The sequence below is a fragment of the Hyaena hyaena genome, unplaced genomic scaffold, assembly GCF_003009895.1.
Source record: "Hyaena hyaena isolate Hyena2069 unplaced genomic scaffold, ASM300989v1 scaffold_258, whole genome shotgun sequence".
Taxonomy (NCBI): Eukaryota; Metazoa; Chordata; class Mammalia; order Carnivora; family Hyaenidae; genus Hyaena; species Hyaena hyaena.
Genome location: NW_024080891.1, coordinates 809,735 through 832,364, shown reverse-complemented (window position 1 = coordinate 832,364; position 22,630 = coordinate 809,735). Strand labels below are relative to the sequence as shown.

At 41.7% G+C, this 22,630-nt stretch overlaps 1 protein-coding gene across 5 annotated transcripts in view; it reads right to left on the bottom strand.

The window, feature by feature from the left end:
* The window catches only part of PDE10A (phosphodiesterase 10A), a 305,877-nt gene that overhangs the window by 24,642 nt on the left and 258,605 nt on the right, over window positions 1-22,630 (bottom strand). For all 5 annotated transcript variants that reach the window (XM_039245521.1, XM_039245526.1, XM_039245523.1 and 2 more), the window contains 5 exons: window positions 21,493-21,635; window positions 19,627-19,710; window positions 16,962-17,112; window positions 14,388-14,543; window positions 8,437-8,609 (listed from right to left, as the gene is read on the bottom strand). In XM_039245521.1, coding sequence (XP_039101452.1) covers window positions 8,437-8,609; window positions 14,388-14,543; window positions 16,962-17,112; window positions 19,627-19,710; window positions 21,493-21,635 — 707 coding nt within the window. The remainder of the gene's footprint in view (window positions 1-8,436; window positions 8,610-14,387; window positions 14,544-16,961; window positions 17,113-19,626; window positions 19,711-21,492; window positions 21,636-22,630) is intronic.

The window sequence follows — 22,630 nt, the reverse complement described above, 5'->3', positions numbered from 1 at the left end:
TGGAACTGAGGGTCTCTCTCGGTATTTCTGCTCACTTCTCTCATCCTTGCTGGCCAAGCCCTCAGTAACCTCCAACCCAACAGGCTCCCCTTCCAGAGAGGTGCAGTCCCCACACGATATTCTGCTTTATATCATTTGTATTAACATCGAATCTCCTGTAAGGTAATTCGTATTTTAACTTAAATAAATTTTAAAAGGTAAATCTTTCAGGTAATTTTTACTTTGCTTTATTATTTAGTTGTAAGAGTTATAGAAGATTTTTATCAAATATAAACATAGAGAGTATATTTTCTCACATTATGTGGCTTGGTTTTTCATTCCCTTAAAGGTTGTTTTGAAAGTTATGTTTTTTTTTAAATGTTTTATTTATTTCTGAGAGAGACAGAGAGAGAGAGAGAGAGAGAGAGAGAGAGCGTGAGCAGGGGAGGGTCAGAGAGAGAGGGAGATACAGAATCTGAAACAGGCTCCAGGCTCTGAGCTGGCAGTCAGCACAGAGCCCAACGCGGGGCTCAAACCCACGAACCATGAGACCATGACGTGAGCCGAAGTTGGATGCTTAACCAGCTGAGTCACCTAGGTGCCCCTGAAAGTTATAAGTTCTTAATATGATAAAGTCTGATCTATCATTTGAAGATGAGTGCTTTTGTCTTGTTTCTTCCAGCTTCACTGAGTTATGATGGACAAATAAAAGTTGTATATATACTTAGGTTGTACAACATGGTGATCTGATACACCTATACATTGTGAAATGATTACTACAATCAAATTAACTAACACATCCTTCAGCACATATAGTTGTGTGTGTGTGTGTGTGTGTGAAGAATGCTTAAGATCTACTCTCTTAGCAAAATTGCAAGTATAAAAATACAGTATCATTGACTAGAATTACCATACTATACATTAGATCCCCAGACCTTATTCATCTTACAACTGAAAGCATGTACCCTTTTGACCAACATCTATGAAAGTTAGTGCTTTCTTGTGCTAAGGATTCTCTGCCTACCCAAGGTCATGAAGATTTTCTCCTATGTTTTATTCTAGAGAATTTATAAGTTTAGCTTTTACATTCAAGTCTATCATCCAACTGAAACCTCAGTAATTCAAGAGCCATTTGTTGAAAAGACTATCCATTCCTTCATTGAATTATCGACACCTTGAAAATCAATAGGCTATAGGTGTGTCTTCTGTAACCTGTTCCACCAATTTATTTGTCTACTCATTAACACCAATAGGCACTGTCTTGATTACTAGTACTTTATAGTAAACCCTGGAATCAGGCAGTGTTTAGTCCTCCAACTGGGCTTTTGCTTTGTCAAAGTTGTTCTTACTCTCCTAGATCTTTTGTATTTCAATCTAAATGTGAGGTTAGCTTGTCAGTGTTTCAAAAAAAAAGCCTGCTAGGGCTTCAACTGGGATTGCATTTTTGGAGGAATATTTGCAGAGTATTGGTATCTTAGCAATAATGATTTCTGCAATTCGTAATCATGACCTATCAGTCTATTCATATAGTGCTCTTTCTCTCAGAAATGTTCTGCATTTTTAGTACAGAGATTTATATAGCATGTTAAATCTACTCAAGGATGCTTTTTTAAAAAAATGACCTAGCAAGTAAAATTGTTTTATTAGCTTCAATTTCCAATTGATAGTGATTCATATATAAAAATACATAATTTTTTAAAAATATTGACCGTGTATCCTGTAAACGTGCTCAATTCACTTATTAAGTCTGGCAGACTTTTTGGAGATTCCTTACTACTTTGTTTTTAGTAGATGATGGCATGCGACTTACAAATAAGGACAGATTTACTTTTTCTTTTCAACTCTTACGCCTTATATTTCTTTTCTCACTGTAATGCACTAGAAGTCCTGGTGGGCATCTTTCATTTGCTTCTAGACTTGAGGAAAAATCCTCTATATCACTATCATCATAGTGGCTATAGAGTTTTCGAAGATGCTCTTTAAGAAATTAAATGAGATCCCTTATGTTCCTAGTTTGCTTAGGTATTTCCTCCCATCAACAGGGGTTTTTGTCAAATGCTTTTTCTGCATCTTTTGAAATGATCATATAGTTTCTCCTTTATTCTGAATATTCCTGTGAATTATATTAGCAAATGCTATTCCTAAGATAAAATCCACTTGCTATGCTTAATTATGTTTTTTGTATGTGACTGAATTTGTTACCCTTTTTATAAATTTTGCATCTATGTCCATGAGGAATATTGATCTTTAATTTACTATTTCTTTTTTTTTTAATGTTTATTTATTTTTGAGAGAGAGAGAGCGCTAGCAGGGAAGGGGCAGAGAGAGAGAGGGAGACAGAATCTGAAACAGACTCCAGGCTCTAAGCTGTCAGCACAGAGCCTGACACTGGGCTCGAACTTGGGAATGGTGAGATCATGACCTGAGCCAAAGTCGGACGCTTAACCGACTGAGCCATGAAGGCGCCCCTTTAATTTAATATTTCTGTAATGTGCTTGGCAGATGTTGGTATCAGGATTATGCAGGCTTCATAAAATAAGGTGGTAAGTGGTTACAATTCCCTTTTTCATAAACACTGTGCTTAAGATTGATATTATTTCTTCCATACATGTTTGACAGGATTCCCAAGTGAAACCATGAGAGCCACAGAGGCGGTGGTCTCCAAATCTGCATTCACATTTCCCTCAAATCCTTAGTGACCTATGGGCCAAGATCAAAACAGAACCAGAACCACCCTAAAAATGCTTCAAGGCACATATCCATAAGTTTAGAGTGATCCATGAAGAATTTAACTGGCCACTAGAATAAAAGTCAATTATCTTCAAAGAAAGATAACAGAAGCCAGAAAGATAATACTGCATATTATCCACAATGTAGTATACAAATAAAATTAAAAAATAGGAAAATATATTCCTTGATCTGGAGAAAAAATAGTCAACAAAACAGATTCGAAGAAAACTGAGATGGTAGAAGTGTAAACAAGAATTTTTAAATAACTGATATGTCAAAGAATCTTCAGAAAATATATGCATTTAAGTTTACAAAGGGTGAAGAGATAAGGGGTTTTCAGAGAGTCAGAAAAGCTACAAAAATGAACTAGAAAAGAAATCTCAGAACTGAAAAGTACACTCTATAAACTAAAATAGACCCCTGGATGGAATTAACAACAGAATGGGAAGAACACTGGAAGGGATCAGTGGAATTCAAGACACAGAACAACCAATTACCCAAACAGAGGGGCAGGGAAGAGAATGACTGAAAACACAATACAGAGCTTAGGAGCCTCTAAGCTGGCAGTCAGTGATCTATCACATGTATAATTGGAGCTGCAGGAAACAGAGTGACAAACGGGGCAGAAAAAAATAGTTGAAGAAAAATAATGGTGGAAAGTCATCTACATTTCACTGAAATCATCAGCCCACAGGCCCACAGAGTCCAGAGGAAGGTCCTCAAGCAGGATCATAGCCAGAAACCCACACTTTGGGACATTTTAGACAAAATGCTAAAAACCCAAGATACAGAAGAAATCTTAAGAGCAGCCAGGATAAAATGACATGTTATACACAGGAGAATAACCATTAGAATGACCACTGACCTCTTATCAGGAAAAAAAGAAAATGAAGGCCAGGAGACAATGGAATGTTTTTAAGACGCTAAAAGAAAATCGGTCAACTTAGAATTGTAAGTCCCGCAAAAATCTCTGAAAAGTGAAGCTAAAATAAAGGTCTTTTCAGATAAACAAAGGCTGAAAGAAACTGCTATCAACACATACTGTAAGAAATGTTAAAAGGACGTTCTTTAGACTAAAGTAAGATGATACCAGATAAAGACTTGGAACTGCTCACATAAATGCGGAGCACTGGAAATGGTATACACATGAGAAAATACGACAGATTATTTTTCTTTAAGTCTTTAATAACCAATTTACTATTTAATTTAAAATATTAGCAACCTATCTGGGATATAGAACAAATGTATCAGTATAATACTTAGCAACAGCATAAGAGACAAAAAGGGATGCCAATGGATTGTTTTTTAAGGTTTCTACATTATACAGAAATGGAATGATATTCATTCAAAGCCACTGATAAAAATGAAGACTGTAAATCCAAGAGCAACCACTTAAAGTATAAAGAGGTGTAATGATAAACGCCAGTAGAAGATACAGAACTGAATGCTAAGAAAACACTCAGTTAACTCAAATGAAGGCAGGACAGGAGGGACAAAGAACAAGGTGTTTAAAGAGAAAAGAAGCAAGTTAATGAGACAAACACACAGTAACTTGAAATGCAAATACACTGAACAATCCATTAGGAAGTTAGTGATTTGGGGTCTCAACTACTGCTGGTAACAAGACACATTGTAAATTACCAGACACAGATAGGATGACAGTAAAGGGGTGGAAACGAATGTGACATGCCACCGGTAAGCACACAGAAGTTGGGTGGCGAGGAACACAGAAAACCTTAAAGCAAGAAGCCTTATGGACAAAAAGAGAACTGATTTCACACGGGTAAGAGGGTAAATCACCAAGACACAACAAACACAAACGTGTAAGCACCTAATAAAGTTTCTAAACACAGGAAGTAAAATTGAGAAATATATAGAAATTCATAACTTTATTTAGACTGGAAGTTGCAAATCCAGTTAAAAATGGGGGAAAAATACATTCATAAGTGATAAAATCTGTAAAATGACTGTATAATTTTACCAAGAAATCGACAGGTCCTGTAGACAAACTATAAAATTTTGTCAGGATTAAGGACTCATGCCAATGTCTCTGAAGACAATATACTTTCATTTCCAAGTGAAGACATAAACACAGCTGCAGTCAAATTGCCATTGTGGATAATTTTAACTGACAGCACAGGATATTTTTTCTTTTTAAGTATTCACGATGAGTGGGATAAAGGTCATGACGTCTATAATTTATATTCAAGTGGCACATTGAAAAAGAAAGGTAAAAATATGTGGTAAAAATTTTTTTTAATTTTTTAATGTTTTATTTATTCCTGAGAAAGAGAGACAGTGTAAGCAGGGGCGGGTCAGAGAGACAGGGAGACACAGAATCTGAAACAGGCTCCAGGCTCTGAGCTAGCTGTCAGCACAGAGCCCAACGCGGGGCTCGTACCCACAAACTGTGAGATCATGACCTGAGCTGAAGTCAGATGCTTAACCGACTGAGCCACCCAGGCGCCCCAAAATATATGGTAAAATGTTAACAATTTTTGAATGCAGGAAGTAGGTATAAATTGCACGTTTGAATGTACTCTACTTCTTTGTAGGTTTGAAGTTTTAGAATAGAAGATAGTAAAAAATGCATTTATTAAGTAACAATTTCAATAAAAATTTTGGAAGGTAGATGAGGGTGAAGATTATTGGTATGTATGACAAATTTCAACATAGTCACAGTAGTCAAAACAGTACGATCACAGTTGAGGATTAGATAATTCCCATTTAAATGATTTAAGGAATCCAAGCAATTATTCAAGTTTATATGAAAACTTCAACCGGTGGAAAGAGGAATTACCAATTAAAGGTATTGCTTCAACTCACCAGGAATAAATAAAAGACATAACATCAGAAGAACTAAGATCTAACTATGAAAATCAAAATTCTAAAAATACACGAAGAGAATTTTAAGTACTATCAGATCACTGTGAGGACAGGGGAGGCCATTTTCAGCAAGACAAAAAACCAGACTTGATAAAAACAAATGTGCCTCATGAAATTAACTTTCTTTATCATCAAAAAGAATTTCTGAATAGAATTTTTGAAAATCACCTAAAGAAAATATTTGTAACATAGAGAAAATTGTAGTAGCCTTAACAAAATATATAATGCAAACTGATTTATAAAAATATAATTCAACAAAAATAGACAAAAGTTCTGAACACACACGTACATAGAAGTAGGAACAAGAAATAGTTGGCAAACATGAAATGATCTTAAATGCAGTGAATGAGCTATCAGAAAATGGCATTATTTAATGAGCAATAGTTTTCACCCGTATGTTAGGAGGAGTGTGAATTTCTACAATCCTGTTAGAAAACCTATTATGCCTGTAAGTTTCTAGCATCGTGCTCTACACAATACATATTTTTAAAGGACCAGTAGGTAAGACTAAATACGGAAGTTGATTGCAGCTTTACTGGTACTCCAAAACTAGAAATGTCTGACCGTCAATACAGGGAAAGGTTTAACCAGCCTTTACGTCATAGTCCGTACTACAAGATGTTACATGACTCTTAAAACAAGGAATGAATCTGGCATAATCACATTTTTGTTTTTTAAAAAATAGAACAGTATATTTGTGTATATATATTGTATATACTCACACACACAGACACAGAAAAGTACATGGGATGATATTATACCAAATAGATTGTTGGCATGGAGTATGGAAGAACAGAATATTCTTCTAGCAAATCATAAGAGACTCTTAACTGTAAAGAACAGACGGAGGGTTGATGGAGGATGGGCTACACGAGTGATGGGCATGAAGGAGGGCACTTGTGAGGAGTCCTGGGTGTTAAATGAAAATGATAAATCACTAAATTCTATTCCTGAAACCATTATTAACACTACATGTTATCTAACCAGAATTTAAATAAAAATTTGAGAAGAAATAAAAAGAACATTCTTCTTATATACACTTCTGCAGTTTTTGACATTCATTACCTTTAAAATTATTAACCGTCCAAAAGTTATTTAATCCTATAAAACTAGACAGTCTACACCACTAATACACATACATATGCATTAAGCACCAAAAATAATATTTGCAATTCAATTCTTAAATTTTCTCTTTTACAATAATTATTATTGTAACCATTTTACTAAAAATATATACAAGAAACTTGGTACTAACTACATGGTTCTTACTTACAACCTCAAAAAGGACATATGCACATGGGCTCCGGGAAGCTGCAGGCCACCTTCACACACCGAAGGCTACCTTCACGCACCAAAGGCTACCTTCACGCACCGAAGGCTACCTTCATGCACTGAAGGCCACCTTCCCTTTCCCTGTCTTGTCACCGCTGTAAGGAAGAGAACCATGGACAAACACCTGACTCCACAAGAGCGACACCCAAAACCCGTCGCAGGCTCAGAGACACAATGACCGTAAGTCACGGGCGTCCCCTGGGTTGCTGGCAGAAGAGGTTGTGCTGGGTCCTTCGTGACACACTGTCCCCTTCCACGGTGCTGGGAGGGCCCTGGCAATGTGCTCCGACTGCCCGAGGGGAAAATAAGATCTCTCTGTTTCCCTTAAGTAAGGTTCCCAAGGTTGTGTCAGTTTGAGGCTGCACAAAATCTGGACCTGCCCTGCTTGAAGGTGGACTGAATCACACACAAGCGTGGCTTAATCAGAGGAATGGATATCATTTTATCCTATGTATGTAATATTCCTGAAAAGGTTAACTTTTATCGCTAGTCATTTGTAAACTGAATGTTTTTTGTTTGTAGCACCTGAGTGGATTGCTTCTAAAAACCTTAAAACAGACTCCTCTAGAAGGAAATGTTCTCATCAGTCTTTAAGGGATCACGGAGGAAGAATGGAAGCACCCGGACAGAGAGAATACAGACCCGAGGTCAGCAGGACTAGAAAAGACCGCTTAATGAACACTCACAAATCTAAGATAACCATGGCACCACTTAAGATGGACGTGGTCAGACTGGAAATGGCAAAGGGGAAGTCTTAGCAATAAATGCTAGTGGTCACACGTATGAAGTGACAAGCGAGAAGGTTACCCAGTGGACCGAGGTCTGCTGTGCAGATGGTGGCCAGGTGCACAGCGAACGCACCTAATACATTTCTGAATCCGGCAGGCAACACACACCTTCTCAGCAAAAATAAATCCGGCTAATTTCGCCCGATGCATCAGGGCATTCTAAGTCCTCTAACTCTATGTCCATGAAACACACTTCTGATTGTCATTTGGCTTCCTAAATGATCTGAGCACAGTGAATGCCAATATTCTGACGCTTGTAACTAGAATCTACATTCATAGATCAATAAAACGGAAATTCCGTGTTTACACCTCAATCACAGTAGTTTGGCCAAGAAGATTTGGTTTCTGAAAAATGAATCCATTTTCATCGGCTTTTGAATCTGTGACGCCGATGACCAAACACCGGGTTGAAATCAATTCAAGGAGAGGCTTCTTTGCAAAATGACTTCTCTTTGCAAGTACCCTTTCCTGGGTGAGCAGTTTACATTGCAATTCCTATTGTAATTATCCCCACCATTCACTCTCAGTAATTTCATCAAATAAGGAAATATGCAAAGTAAATATGAATAAAGTGCACGTCAAACAAAAAGAAAATACATCATTTCTTTTACATCTCTGCTTTCGGATATAAATTTATGCTAAATTGCATTTCTGTTTTTAAGGATAAGCTTATTCCGGGCAATACTTCCTAGGCTTCTAAATGTTTAAAAATTATCTTTACCTATGTGATTGATTATTAAGGTTTAGCGATCCGGTCTGGTACATCTCTTCCAGCTGTTTCCTGTTTCCAAAGTATAAAGCAAGGTCTGTGGCAATGATGGCTTTGCGGATGATCTCAAGCACCTGTTCGTATTCGCTGGAGCTGAGGGTGGAGAAGATATTGTGCCCTTCCAGCTACGGAGAAAACACAAAGAAACCACCGATAGCAAGCACAAGCTCTCATCTTACAACACTTCCCATCACTTGAAACAAACAACCCCTTCAGTCAATGGCACCTGGCACACAAATGACAGGTTTGGAGGAAACAAAAGAATCGTTTGCAGTGATGAAGGAAATTAACATCGCGGTTTCTCTGTCGGCTATGGCTACAAGACCGAAGCCGCCACTTCAATGAACCATTTCAGGGCCACAGCATCATTTGCTACCACAGACTCCCAGGGATTTAAATATACAACCTGGTTTTGGATATTTCTAGTAGGCGATTAAAGGACTAGAAAATGGGTTTAAGTTAAAGACATTTCTTTCTAAATTAATTTAAGCCATTAGTAATTTTTCATATTGTACTGTAAATTAATGGGCTTCAAAAGTCACGTATATCTTTGTCTACTTCAAGTATAGTGAACAGTAAACACTTTTTCCATATCCTAAAAGAAAATGTCCCACAACCTCAAAATAAAGTTTCGTTAGGCGTATTCAAGTTTCTCCTTATAGGCAACGGCACTTTCACATGAAACGCCCGTCGCTGCGGTGCAGAACTGTGGGGTCCCCTCGCTCTTCTGCTGTCCTCATGGGAGACGGGACAGCAGACCATCAGCCCAGACAAGGCCAGAACATCGGTCGTTTGGCCTCTACCCACTCAGAATTATTCTTCTGCTTATGAATCTCTTAATCACCTTTTACAATAATTTCTTCCTCTGAGAATCTTAAGCCTTGATTAGTAATTGAGATAAAAATTTTGTTCAAACAAAGAAAGGCTGAAATGATAAAGATGCATTCAATTGTGGGCTCCTCAATTACTGTTAAATTATTCATTGTTAGTCAACACAGTCTTACTGTAATTGATGGTTAATGGTTTTCACTTGTTTTAAGCTATCTTTATTGGCTGATAAAATACATTAAAAACTTGAAATTATTAAAATAGGCTTTTTCACAAAGTCAGACATCTCACTAAAGCATTGTCTCCTTCCCACTATGCTCAAATAAGGCTGTACATGCATCACTTGTTTTCTTGATTTTTTTTTTTAAGTTTATTTCTTTTGTGAGAGAGAGAGAGAATCTCAAGCAGGCTCTATGCTGTCAGCGTAGAGCCCGACTTGGGGCTCGATCCCATGACCCTGGGATCACGACCTGAGCCAGAATCAAGAGTCAGACACTCTACCGACTGAGGCACCCTGGCGCCCCACAGTTGGGTACTTTCCAGATACTAATAATAGCAAGGCCTTACATTTGTAGAATGTTTTAATTTAATAAAGCATTTTCAAACACATGATTTCACTTTCAAATCATAAAGCTTTCTGTGATGTCTAACTGAAATAAAGTATTTGCTGAAACATCAACAAGATTTTTCTCTGAGTGAAGAGCAACTGTACTGTGTGTATAAACAGGTCACTGCAGTGACTGGAGTCGCATGATCTCATCTGGAGTAGCTTTCATGGATACAACGGAGCCAAAGGGTAGACGCGACGACGGACATGAGCGCAACACAAGGAAGAGCCACCAGCAGTTCAGCCACAAAGGGGACTGGGAAGGGGGACAGGGCGGTGCACGAGCTGTCACGGTGCGGGGTGGGGGGGGTTCAAGCGCAGGCTGCTCAGCACTGAGGGCACACGGGGAGGGGACTTGGGCTCTGGGAAGGCACATGAACTCCATTACTTTTAAGCCCCTTCCATCCTCAGCTCTCCAAAATTTTAGTGCAGAAAGTTAAAGAACTGTGCTCTGACTTCTGCTATGAAATGTGCTTGGTTTTCATTTGATCATAATTCCAGCAAAGTGGCTGGGCTGTTTCAATTCAGTGCCTTGTCACCTACGCTCCCAAATCATTACCATGTTTCAAGCTGGTAAGTGTGCTTGGTATGCATGCACACACGTGCTTCTATCACATGGAGAATGTGATTCTGAAAGGGAATCACGTGGAATACATATTTAATGCTTTACTGTATTACCACTAAACCATTAAATTATGATGTATAAAAATATTCTACCATACAGATGAAAGCACATTTTTTAAATCTCTCCAAAATAGAGACCTCTTAGTCTGGGTTCTAGAAATTCTCTCAGGGACCACAAAGTTATGAACTCACTGCAAATATATACATATATATAATATATGTTGAGTGTGTCATCTGTAAGCATGTTATTTCATCAGATTCTCAAAAGTATCCATGATCTAGGCGGATGGAGGCCCATTTTAAAGGATCTGTATATCCTGTTGGCAACTTCAGGTTTATTATGTCTTTTATCACTTTTTGATATTAAAGGGAATTAGGTGGAAAAGTTCAGTAGAGGATCTTTATAATGAAAAATGGTAAGATCCTTTTACTTCCTCCTTCAAAATTTTGCAAGAGCAAAGGTAATAAATGAATATACAAACAGGGATTCCTCCCTCCAAGAGGATCTAGTATATCTTTTTCAGCACACTGTTCCTACCAAAAGAAAAGGAAATAAGGAGATATAGTAACCAAACACAGCAGATACACAGCTTAAAATCTTTTAAAAGCTCCAGTTTCACATCAGGTAACATAATGAAACCTCATAAAATAATACAACACTTTTATGTATCAACTAGTAAGTTCACTACAGTTAATTTCCTAGGTTACACTGTCAGAAGTTGATTTTATGATAATTCAAGGCAAGTTCATCCCATTGTGCATCAATCAGGCATAAGGTAACCAGTATTTGAGACCCAGAAGTGTTTCTGATGCGAAGCTGGGGTGCTGCTCCCTACGGTGGTGTTCACAGAATTAACACGTGTGTGTACTGACGTGGCAGGTGTCCAGCCCACGGTGTCTCCGTGCGTGGAAGGGTATCTGCGGCAGAGTTAGTACCTACTCAGCATCCTTAGTGCCTAGTCTTGCCGTGGCCCTGACAAGGGAAGTTCATTCCTGGAGGGGCTCACAGTTTAGGAAAGGGAGAGAAGCTCAGAGCACATGGGAACACAGACAGAGTCAAGGGCTCCAGAGGAGCGTGGGCGTGGACACGGGCGGGGACACGGATTCTGAAGGACAAGGAGGAGCCTCACGTGTACAGAGAGCAGGGGGAGGCCACATGTGTGCGGTGGGAACCACACACCACACAACTGCAGCGTGGCGCAAGCACATCGTCTACACGGAGAAACGGTGACAGAGTGAGACAGGTCAAACAAAGGCCTGATGTCAGAACTGAAATGATCACCGGAAGGTACTTACTAGGGTCACCACAGGATGAGGCCTCTTTTAGGACAGTCTCTCTGGGAACACCACGGGTAGGGGGTAGGTTAGGAGGGAAGCAGGGGGCACCCTCATCCACCTCTCCTCAGCAGGCTTTTAGAATATTATCAATAATCGTAAATCATTCTCCCCATAGCCCTGTGCTGCTCAGCCCTATCCACAGAGACTCTTCAGGGAAGGCCTGGGAGCTCAGATTCCAATCCCTCATGCCCACCAAGCCGAGCTCACCCCGCTCCCCGCCCTGCCCCGCCACGTGGCCCCAGGGGTCGTGAGTCCCACCACAGGAAGCCACAGGCACGGGCTGACTCATTTGGGGGATCTGAGATAAAAAAGTCTGTGGCACTGAGCATTCACAACAGCCACAGCCTGATATCCATTCCGATATCTGATCACCTACTGCATCAAACCACAAACCCCACGCCAGGAAGCATGCTAGTCCTGTAACTAAGAACTCAGGGTTTGGAGTCAAGCAATTCTAGTTTTTCTTTTTTTTTAATTTTTCTTTTAACTTTTTAAAAAAAATTTATTTCTGAGAGAGAGACAGCGTGAACAGGGGAGGGTCAGAGAGAGAGGGAGACTCGGAGTCTGAAGTAGGCTCCAGGCTCTGAGCTGTCAGCACTGAGCCCGACGCGGGGCTCGAACCCACAAACTGTGAGATCATGACCTGAGCCGAAGTCGGACGCTTAACCGACTGAGCTCCCCAGGCACCCTGAGCAATTCTAGTTTTTCAACCTGGGCGTTACTTACTAGCTGTATGACAATGGACAAGTTACTTAACCTCTTTGATGTACATTACCCTCATCTATAAAATGGAAATAAATGGTAATAAAAACCAATGTGTTAATATGTGCAAAATTCTTAAGTTTCTGACTTATTTATGTATACTAGTTCTTAAGTACTATTATGCTGTTTATACTGAATGCCTAATAAGTGACTGAATGATTACTCTGATGATGGTGGTGATGAAAAGGGCCAAATCTCCCAATATACCTTCTGCAGTCAGAGCTAAGGGGTAGCAAGGAAACTCAACAAATACACACCTATGCCCACAACTCAATTTGGTAGGCAAAGACCACCTCTATCCATTCCGAATACATCCGCAGAAAAGGACAGATTCAAGCTGGCCTCTGTACCATTATCTATCTTCTATCGGGCCACGCTGCCAGAGGAAGGACAGTTCCAGACCCATAATCACTGAGTAGCCACAGCGGTAAAGATCTGTGGAGATCACGAAAGCAACAGGCAAAACCTTTCGTAATCTTTTATACAGATAAACAGAGGTATCACAGATGTCCGTGTGATCTAATAGTGTATTACTGTCTCATAGTTTAGTGACTGGAACTTGGAATTCTTACTTTTTCTCTAGGATATCACCTTAAACTAGTCAAGTCTGGAGCTGTGTTGACGGAACATAAAGTTGGCCTGCCTTGGCGACTGGGTGTTGGGTGTTGGGGGCGGGGAAAAAACTGACTCTAAGGTCCTCTCCCGGTGGCGGCTGAGCGATGGAGGCCGCCCCCAGAGGAGATGCAAGATAATAAGCAGCATTTTGGTCACATCGAATGCTGAGTTCAGGTGTTTAGAAGTCTCCCTGTGCCCTGGGCTGGGACGCTGGTGTGAGAGGCACAGCCTCCTGGTGACGGCGAGGACCCCAGAGAGGGGGCGGGAGGGCAGGGAGATGAGCAGCGTGAGGGCGGAGCTCTGGACACGCGCCTCCCTCAGACACACCAGGAACTCCTGCAGAGAGTTCAGTGATTTCCAGAAGAGGAAGGAAGCCTTCCCTGAACAGAGACAGGGCCATCTGTTTATGACCCTGATACATCTTTCCCTGTCAGAAGTCACAGGAGGTTTTAGGTTCAGGATATGGATTTGGTGAGGCCTGTCCGTGTCTAGATCAAGTAGCAAGAATGTCTTCTTCTTTTTTTTTAATGTTTTATTTATTTCTGAGAGAGAGAGAGAGCGTGAGCAGGGGAGGGGCAGAGAGAAAGGGAGACAAAGAATCCGAAACAGGCTCCAGGCTCTGAGCTGTCAGTACAGAGACTGACGCGGGGTTCGAACCCATGAACCGTGAGATCATGACCTGAGCTGAAGTCGGAGGCTTAACCGAATGAGCCACCCAGGCTCCCCAGAAGAACATCTTAAAAGCAATAAAATAAGAACAACGCACACAAAAGAAAAACGAAAAGGGCTTCCATGCACTTAAACCTGGACTTGCCCGTATGTTGGGGTGTGAGAGCGTGACGACCCACATAAAGAAATACAACATGTGAGAAAAACTCTGCCTTAGAGCATCATGTGCTTCAAAATCAAACGTGGCTGCAAAGTAGATACGTATTCAAGACCTTCACCAAGGGTTCACGGTCAGAGCGCCCCACCGTTACCTACTGAGGACACATGCACGAGGGCCTGTGTGCAGCTGCGGCTGTTGAAGGAGGCCCTGCCCCCCAGCTCCCCCACCCCTGTTTCTGTGGAAGCAGCAGCACGTCCTGGGAGGGGACCCAACCACACCGGAGGCCGCACACGGTCTCACCTGCAGGATGGACACGGTCTGAGAGAAGTGGTGCTGCTCCATGGTGGACGTGGAGTAGAGGGCGGCCAGGGGGTGGTCGAATTTCTGCAGGTAGCTGTTACTGAAGCCCCTGTGGTCCAGGTCGTGACACAGACACGCAATCAGCAGTCCTTTGCGCTTTAAAAAAAAAAAAAAAAAAAAAAAAAAAGACTCCAGTGCACAGATGTTCAGAATGAGGAATCAGAAATGAGATTTACAGCTACTCGTTCCCAGCACGTGGACAGAGTCCTGTCGCGGAAACAGCAGACACCTTTAGGGATCTCTGAAGTTCCACAGGGTCTGTCTTCTTCCTTAACCGTGTTCTTTGTTTTTCTGCTTTTATTTTTTTAAATTTTTTATGTTTTATTTATTTTTAGAGAGAGAGAAAGAGAAAGAGTGCAAGCAGTGGAGGGGCAGACAGAGGGGGAGACACAGAATCCGAAGAAGCTCCAGGCTCTGAGCTGTCAGCACAGAGCCCGACGCAGGGCTCAAACCCATGAACCATGAGATCATGACCTGAGCTGAAGTCAGACGCTTAACCGACTGAGCCGCCCAGGCGCCCCCGGCCCTATCCCTTTCTTAGCCTCCCTGAGCAGAACGGGTTTCTCCTGCAACCTAATGGGCACGGGGGGCTCCCGGACCCCCCTCAGCTGTTGCAGGCTCACAGGCCACAGGGTAAGTGAATTACTTATGTTCTGAGTAGCATCTGGGTTTGGGGTTGTTCCCATATTTTATGCTATTGTGTTAATCATGATGAATCTGGTAAGAAATTTCGAGGTTTTAAAATCTTGCACAATAGATAAGTAGTGAAAAGCTACTAGGTACATCTTTTCAATTTTTCTACATATTTTATTTTTATTGATATAATATTCATTAGTTTCATTAAACATATGCCAGAATCAAGCATGTGAAAATAATTCACGAAGTGAGGAATTACCTTTGTTAATCTACTCCTTTAACAAGATCAACTGATAATCTCTAATTAACTCGATTAGAGATGAAAAATCCTTTTTAAAAAAATCTATTTAACGTTTTTACACATATTACTTTGGGATTATTTTTAGGCAGAAGGACCTGAGGACTTGTGAAAACGTAATGAGGCAATTCCAAAAACAAACGGAACTTAAATGAGACTTAATTTGTGGCCACAAAATTTTCTCACTTATCTCAAACGTTTCCATTTTTGAATGTACGTCTCAGGGCAGCTGAAAGATGGTTTCTATAGTTGTCAAGCTCACAGACTGTCCAATGGCAAAGAAGGCAGTGGAATTGCTTTCTTTCTTTTTTAAAATGTTTGTTTGTTTGTTTGTTTAGAATGCATGGCAGGAAGAGGGGCAGAGAAAGAGGAGAGAGAGAATCCCACACAGGCTCCTCACTGTCAGCGCAAGGCCCAACGAGGGGCTCAATCCCACGACCATGAGATGATTTCCTGAGCAGAAATCAAGAGTCGGATGCTTAACCAACTAAGCCACTCAGGCACCCCTGAAATTGCTTTCTTAAAAGGAACTGAATGGAAAAAATGCTGAATGTCTCGAAAATATGGGGTTTAATGGAATGGAAAATCAGCTTAAAATTTATATGAAAAAGGAACACATTTCATTTTTTTTTTTTTTTTGGTAATAAATAATCAGTTGTTGGGCTAACCAAGCCCTACCAAGAGATTATTAATAAAAAAGCAAACTCTCCCTAAAATAACACTTTTTTCAAAAATGCACCCTCTGAGTCTCCTCCCAGACTGGGAGTTTGGCCGGACAGGACGGAACACGCACAGGACAGGCCTCGGGGGCACTGGGCTCTGGCGTGAAGGTGCCTGTGAGGGGAGCACGGCACCTTAATCACCGAGGTGACAGTCTCCTTCTCTCCAGGGCCCACATGTCCTCGGAAGCAGGGCAGGAATTTTATGGAGGAGGAGAGCGGGTTTCGAGTTGGGCTTTTTTGCAGGCACCGCTGGGACCAGGTGGGGAAAGGACGTGCTTGGCGGTCAGCCTGGCCGGGGCACATCGCGGAGTGTGGGGCTGGGCGGTCAAAGAAGGGGCTGGACCGCGGTGCAGGAAGGGACTCAGCAGCCCCAAATCTCTTAGCCTGTCGCCGGCTCTGGGTATAAAGTCAGGTGGGTCCGTGAGGCATCACAGAGCCCGTCTCCTCATGCGACAGGAGACCATCCATGTCCTAACTGTACTTAATGTTCTGGGTTCTCAAATCAGCAGGAAATGCCTACATTACCCGGGGCACAAAGGCAAGGAGAAAAATTTACTTTGTTTGTGTAACACAGACTTGCAGAAGGCTTGCGCTTTCACAGGGAAGAGGGACTCCAAAACGAATGTTTCCTTGGGGGCAAATGTTCTGGTGAAAGCTGGAATTTCTGCATCTCCATTTGTGATACAAAATAATGTGAAAAACACGTGGGCACAGCAACTTTAAAGTGTGCTTTATTAAGTTACGGGGTCGCCCTGGGGTAACGTGTCACGTACCCATGTTGGGAAGGTGTTCCAGACGTACGGACCCTGCATCCCCTCGTCTTACCCGAAACAGAAACAAAGGCGTGAGGACACCCACCTCCAGGTCGGTGAAGAGCCCGTGGTTATTCTGGAGTATGGCGTACATGCAGTGCGCCACGGTGACTGCGTGCTTCCAGTTGTGATACGGAACCCGCCGGTAGTTCTTCTTCACAGACATAATGAAGCGACACAACTTTTCAAGCTCAAAGCTGTGCGGAAAAGAAAAAAATCCCTTAGGACAGGAACTGGTAATGAATCAATACATTCTGGCTAGAACTCTGGTTTATTTATTTAAAAAATTTTTTTTTAACGTTTATTGATTTTTGAGGGACAGAGAGAGACAGATCATGAGCAGGGGAGGGGCAGAGAGAGAGAGACACATACACACAGAATCGGAAGCGGGCTCCAGGCTCTGAGCTGTCTGCACAGAGCCCGACGCAGAGCCTCGAACCCACGAACCCTGAGATCGTGACCTGAGCTGAAGTCAGACGCTCAAGCTACTGACCCCCCCCAAGGCGCCCCTAAAACTCACGTTTGAACACATATGTCTGGGGGCACCCGGGTGGCTCGGTCATTAAGCATTCCATTCCTGGTTTCAGCTCATCATGAACTCACTGTTTGTGGGATCAAGCCCCGTGTCAGGCTCTGTGCCCACAGCAGGGAGCCTGCTTGAGATTCTCTCTCTCCCGCTCTTTGCCTCTCCCCTGCTCACATGCACGTGCACCTTCTCTGTTTCAAAATAACTTAACAAGCATTAACAAAAATAAACACATACGTATGTACCCTTATACTTGCAGCTGTGAAAATTTCCACAGTGACTGGGCCCAGGAGGGCTGAAGCCTGTCTCACCACTTTCCCTCTATTTCTTTAGCTACTTAAGAGCGGAAGACTCAGAGCTTCTGGTCTGATACACTAACTGGCCTATGAGGGAGCAAGTACCAGAATCAGCACGCAGGTGCCTGTCACTCACTCCTTCCGTCCTTATACACATGTACCATGCTCAACAGACAACAACATATCATCACTCCGTTTAAGGGTATTTTGAGCTCATATTTTCCAAAAAGTATACTCAGATTCACAAATTTCAAATATGTATACCATGAGAATTTTCTAGATGAATGACTATCCTTTCAAAGTATTATGGTACACTCAAATTATTAAGTGGCAAAGGGCCACACCAAAGTCCTGACACCGTACATAGAACAATATGACATGTTTAAAAAGATTTTTTTAATGCTTACTTATTTTTGAGAGAGAGAGAGAGAGCACGCATGCAGGAGTTGGGCGGTGGGGGGAAGAAAGAGAGGGACTGAGGAGCCAAAGCAGGCTCTGTACTGACAGCAGCGAGCCTGACAAGGGGGGGGTTGAACTCATAAACCGTGAGATCATGACCTGAGCCAAAGTTGGACGCTTAACTGACCGAGCCACCCAGGCGCCCCAAAGCTATGTTTTTATTGAGCAACATTGTTGTTATATTTTATTTTCACATTTCATGTATTTCTACTTATTTCAGGCCCTACCAACTCTCTCAAGGAATTTAAGCAGCTTAAAGGAAAAGCACATCAATATAAAACAAGGCTCTTTGAAATACCAAAGAGACAAGACTTCCTAAAACTTCTAACAATATATAACCTTTACTTTTCTCCACTGGAGCTTTGCAAATGTCCTTGGAGAATTAGGTATGTCATTTTAAGAGTTCCAACTGGTCCAACTCTCAGCTGATATCTAAGAAATGAGTGCTGTTATTTACCCTGTGTACATTCTTTCAAAGGAATGATTTATAAAAGTCACCAATAAAAGGACAGCCTGGGTGGCTCAGCTGGTTAAGCATCGACTTCAGCTCAGGTCACGATCTCACAGTTCGTGGGTTCGAGTCCCATGTAGGGCTCTGTGCTGACGGCTCAGAGGCTGGACCCTGCTTCGGATTCTGTGTCTCCCTCTCTCTCTGACCCTCCCCTGCTCCCTCTCTCTCTCTCTCTCTCTCTAAAATAATAAACATTAAAAAACTAAAAGTATGAGAAGACACAGAATTCAATAGCAAAGGAGTGACAATTTAGTTTCAGAGAAACCAAGAGCTTTTATAAGCCACTCAATGATTAAGTGAGTAAAAGAGAGAAAAAGAAAATTATTCCCTGCATGTGTGTTTAAGTTGTAAAAAGTTAAGTGGAAAGTCATGAAAGGCCTCCAGGACAGGCCACAAGAGAAGGAAAGACCCACAGGGGAAAAGAGCCATGGTGAACTCACTAACGAAGCACTTGGTGCTGAATTAGGAGACCTGTGTCCTCCACACCCGTTCTCACAGATATGGGCTGGAGGTTGGAAGTTGATGCTAAATTTAATCCATGTTTTCCAAAAACCTCTTGAAAATAGTATGTAATGATGTGGAGTAGTAACCCCTAGCTCTTTCCGTTACACAGCCTAAGGTGATTTTCCCCCGTATTTTTATCATCACCTGGTAGAGACATGGTTGTTAGCCGAGGGACAGCCACCTTGGCAAAGAGCTCGGAGTCAGGGGGCGCTGTAAGGGAAATCCAAACCCCAAAATCAATTTGTCCAATAACCTCAGTCTTTTTTAATTTAAATATTTAGAAAAAAAAAATTATTTACGTAAGGCATATTTTCAGACAGTTATCAACCAAGGAAGTGGCAAGGCATTTAGGCAGGGGGAGGAAGGGGTCCTGTCACTCAACAGCTTAAGAAAGAAGTTTCTGGGTCATTCATACCAGGATGTCCCACAGGACCGATGGACCATGTAGACAAAAATTCCAGGCCACATGTTTTCAAAAGGACCAATGTCAAAGTGGAATCTGAAATGAAAGAACACAAGGCTGATTAGTAAACATAATTAGGATAAACATAAAAACAAATCAAGGAAGTAATTTAACATTTTGTCTATTAAGAAACTAAAAAAGCACTGAGAGTTTAGCCATCTCTTTTCCTGCTGTCTTAGTCCCAACTTTGTTGTATTAAATGTTTCCAGGAGGAAATTCCACACAGTCCCTTAGGAACTCAGCCCAATATTTAAGCCATTGCTTAATTTTCTATGAAACAATCTTTAAAAAATGATGCTGTGGTTGTTATCAGAGCAATGAAAAAGTACAAAATAATTTTATTGTGAGTACTACACGTGTTTCACATGACTCATAGACAAGAGGGAAAAACAACTTTTCTTAGAGCTGAAAATTATTCTATCTCCCATCTAAGCCTAGAGAGAAACTTCATAAATACAAACATCCAAAGTTATTATGCATTTTGCACTTGCTAACGTACCTACTAAGATTTACCCCCATGAACAACGGTAAAATATTTAAAAGAAACCATCTTTGTCTAGTTACACTTCTGACGCCGGATGTGTGAGTTTTGCACACCCAGCAATTCTCCGACCACCTGCAGACGCCAACTGACGCCCTCTAATGCGGTGTTTTTCTGACACTACCCAGAGCTAGTGTAGACAGCACGGGTCCGGCTCAGTCCCACAACACTGCCCCCGACTGTAGGTGTCAATCCAAGGCCGCCCACCCTTTTGATCCTCAGCTACAAATGAGAGGTTTCCACCCCCCTTCCCTTAGGTTTTATAAGGTGCAACAGCTCACAGAACTCAGGGAAACACTTCACTTACTATTAGCAGTTTATTATTAGGGATTTGAGTGAGGAACAGGCAAACAGAAGAGAGTCACGGGGCACAGCACGTGGGAAGGGGTGAGCTCTGGCCCGGTGGTGACTGAGTCACCACCTTCCTAGCACCCAATGTGCTTATCAACCCGAAAGCCCTCCAAACCCCTCGTTCAGGGTTTCTGGAGGTTCCATTCCACAGGAACATTTGATTAAATCACTGGTCGCTGGTGACTGACTCAATCCCCAGCCCCTGTCCCCTCCCAGGAGATCTGAGGGTGGGGCTGAAAATTACAACCCCCAAACCACATGGCTGGGTCCTTGGACAACCAGCCCCCAGCCTCCTAGAGTCCTTCCACAGCAGAAACTCAAGTGGGGTTGAACAAGTGTCATTATGAATAAGAAAGGACACTTCTCTTCCTCCCATCACTCAGGAAACTCGAGGGTGTAGGAGCTCTGAGCCAGGACCTAGCTATGAAGATCAAATATATATATTTCTTATGATATCATAATACGTATTTTACACAAACCATTAGAGGATAACTGAGGCGAATAAAAAAATCTTAAGAGCTTATTTGAGCAAAAATCCATTGTAATAAGACAGTAGCAAGTCTTTTGGGACAGGAGCCAGCAGAGAATTCTAAAATTCACTTTGTAAATTTAAAACTGCATGGAAATATAAACTTTTAGATATTTGAGCTTCAATGCCACAGTGAACAATAAGTTCTATGTTGTTTTAAGGAGGCAAAAGACAAAGGAGGGAAAGCCAACATCTAAGTCAACCCATTTCAAGATGGCATCCAACATCTAAGTCAACCTGTTTCAAAATGGCATCCGGATTCTTTTTTTCTGAAGATAGAGACGTGGCCTTGATTCCCATGTTCCGTCATGAGACAGGCAGTTCCAGTGCTACCCCCGTTTTGTGTTAGGCTGAATCAAGTTAAGACTGTTCCGGAAGAAACGGGACAAACACTCACAATTCAATCTCCTTGCAGAGGCGCACCGGGAGGTTAAAGCTCATGAGGCCTTGCCACTCCTCGGCGGTACAGATGCTGTGGTAGGACAGCTTCTCCATCGTCACCCGGTAAATGCACTCCGAGTGTCGGATCCTGTGGTACATCTGGAGGGCGAACCCACAAGGTCAGGAGGAAATTCAGTGAGCGTTTAAAGTAGGTGCGTCACTAAAGTTCAGAATCGGGCACAAGAGAATCGGTCAGAGCTAGAACTGAAACCACTTTTATTGACCATTAACTGCTACTACCATGCATTTCTGTATACACTGAAGACATCCACACGTGTGCCCCCGAAGATACAAAATGCCTGTTTTTTATTTCTTGTTCTTTGAATTGTATCTCCGTTTTAAAAGGCTTATTGAACGCTGAAATTATCTCTGGATAGTGAGATTACTTGGTATTTAACTAGTGCTCCCTTATTCTTAGGCTCCCTCTCTCCAGAACTGGAAGAGACTCCAATGTCTGCTGTTTCTAGGCCACCCAGTCTATGGTATTTTGTCACAGCAGCCCAAACACATTGAGACAGAGACTAAATGAGTCAGGACTTAAGACTGCTTTCCTAGATCTCCTTTTAAAAATATTTATCTTAGGGGCGCCTGATAACTCAGTGGGTTAAGTGTCCAACTTCAGCTCAGGTCATGATCTCACAGTTTGTGGGTTCGAGCCCCGCGTCGGGCTCTGTGCTGACAGCTCGGAGCCTGGAGCTGCTTCGGATTCTGTGTCTCCCTCTCTCTGCCTCTCCCCCACTTATACTCTGTCTCTTTCTCTCTTTCTCAAAAATAAATATTAAAAAATAAAAAAAACAAAATATTTATCTTAACTCTTGGTGACCTCAAAGTCCTTGGGTCCACAGAGTCTCGACAATGTTTGACCATGAAGTTCTTTATCAGTAAAAGAATTTTGGGGATGCGTGCCCAAAAAATGTATACTTCTTTAGTGATTATATGCACAGGCAATGTGCAGATATATTGTTTATACTAATACAGAAATTTAAAAAGATAAAAAATGGAAAGTATATATATTTTAATATTTTATTTTATTTTATTACTGCATAGGATTTTTTGTTCTTATTAAACAATTACAGGCTTTGAAATGAAAGCAC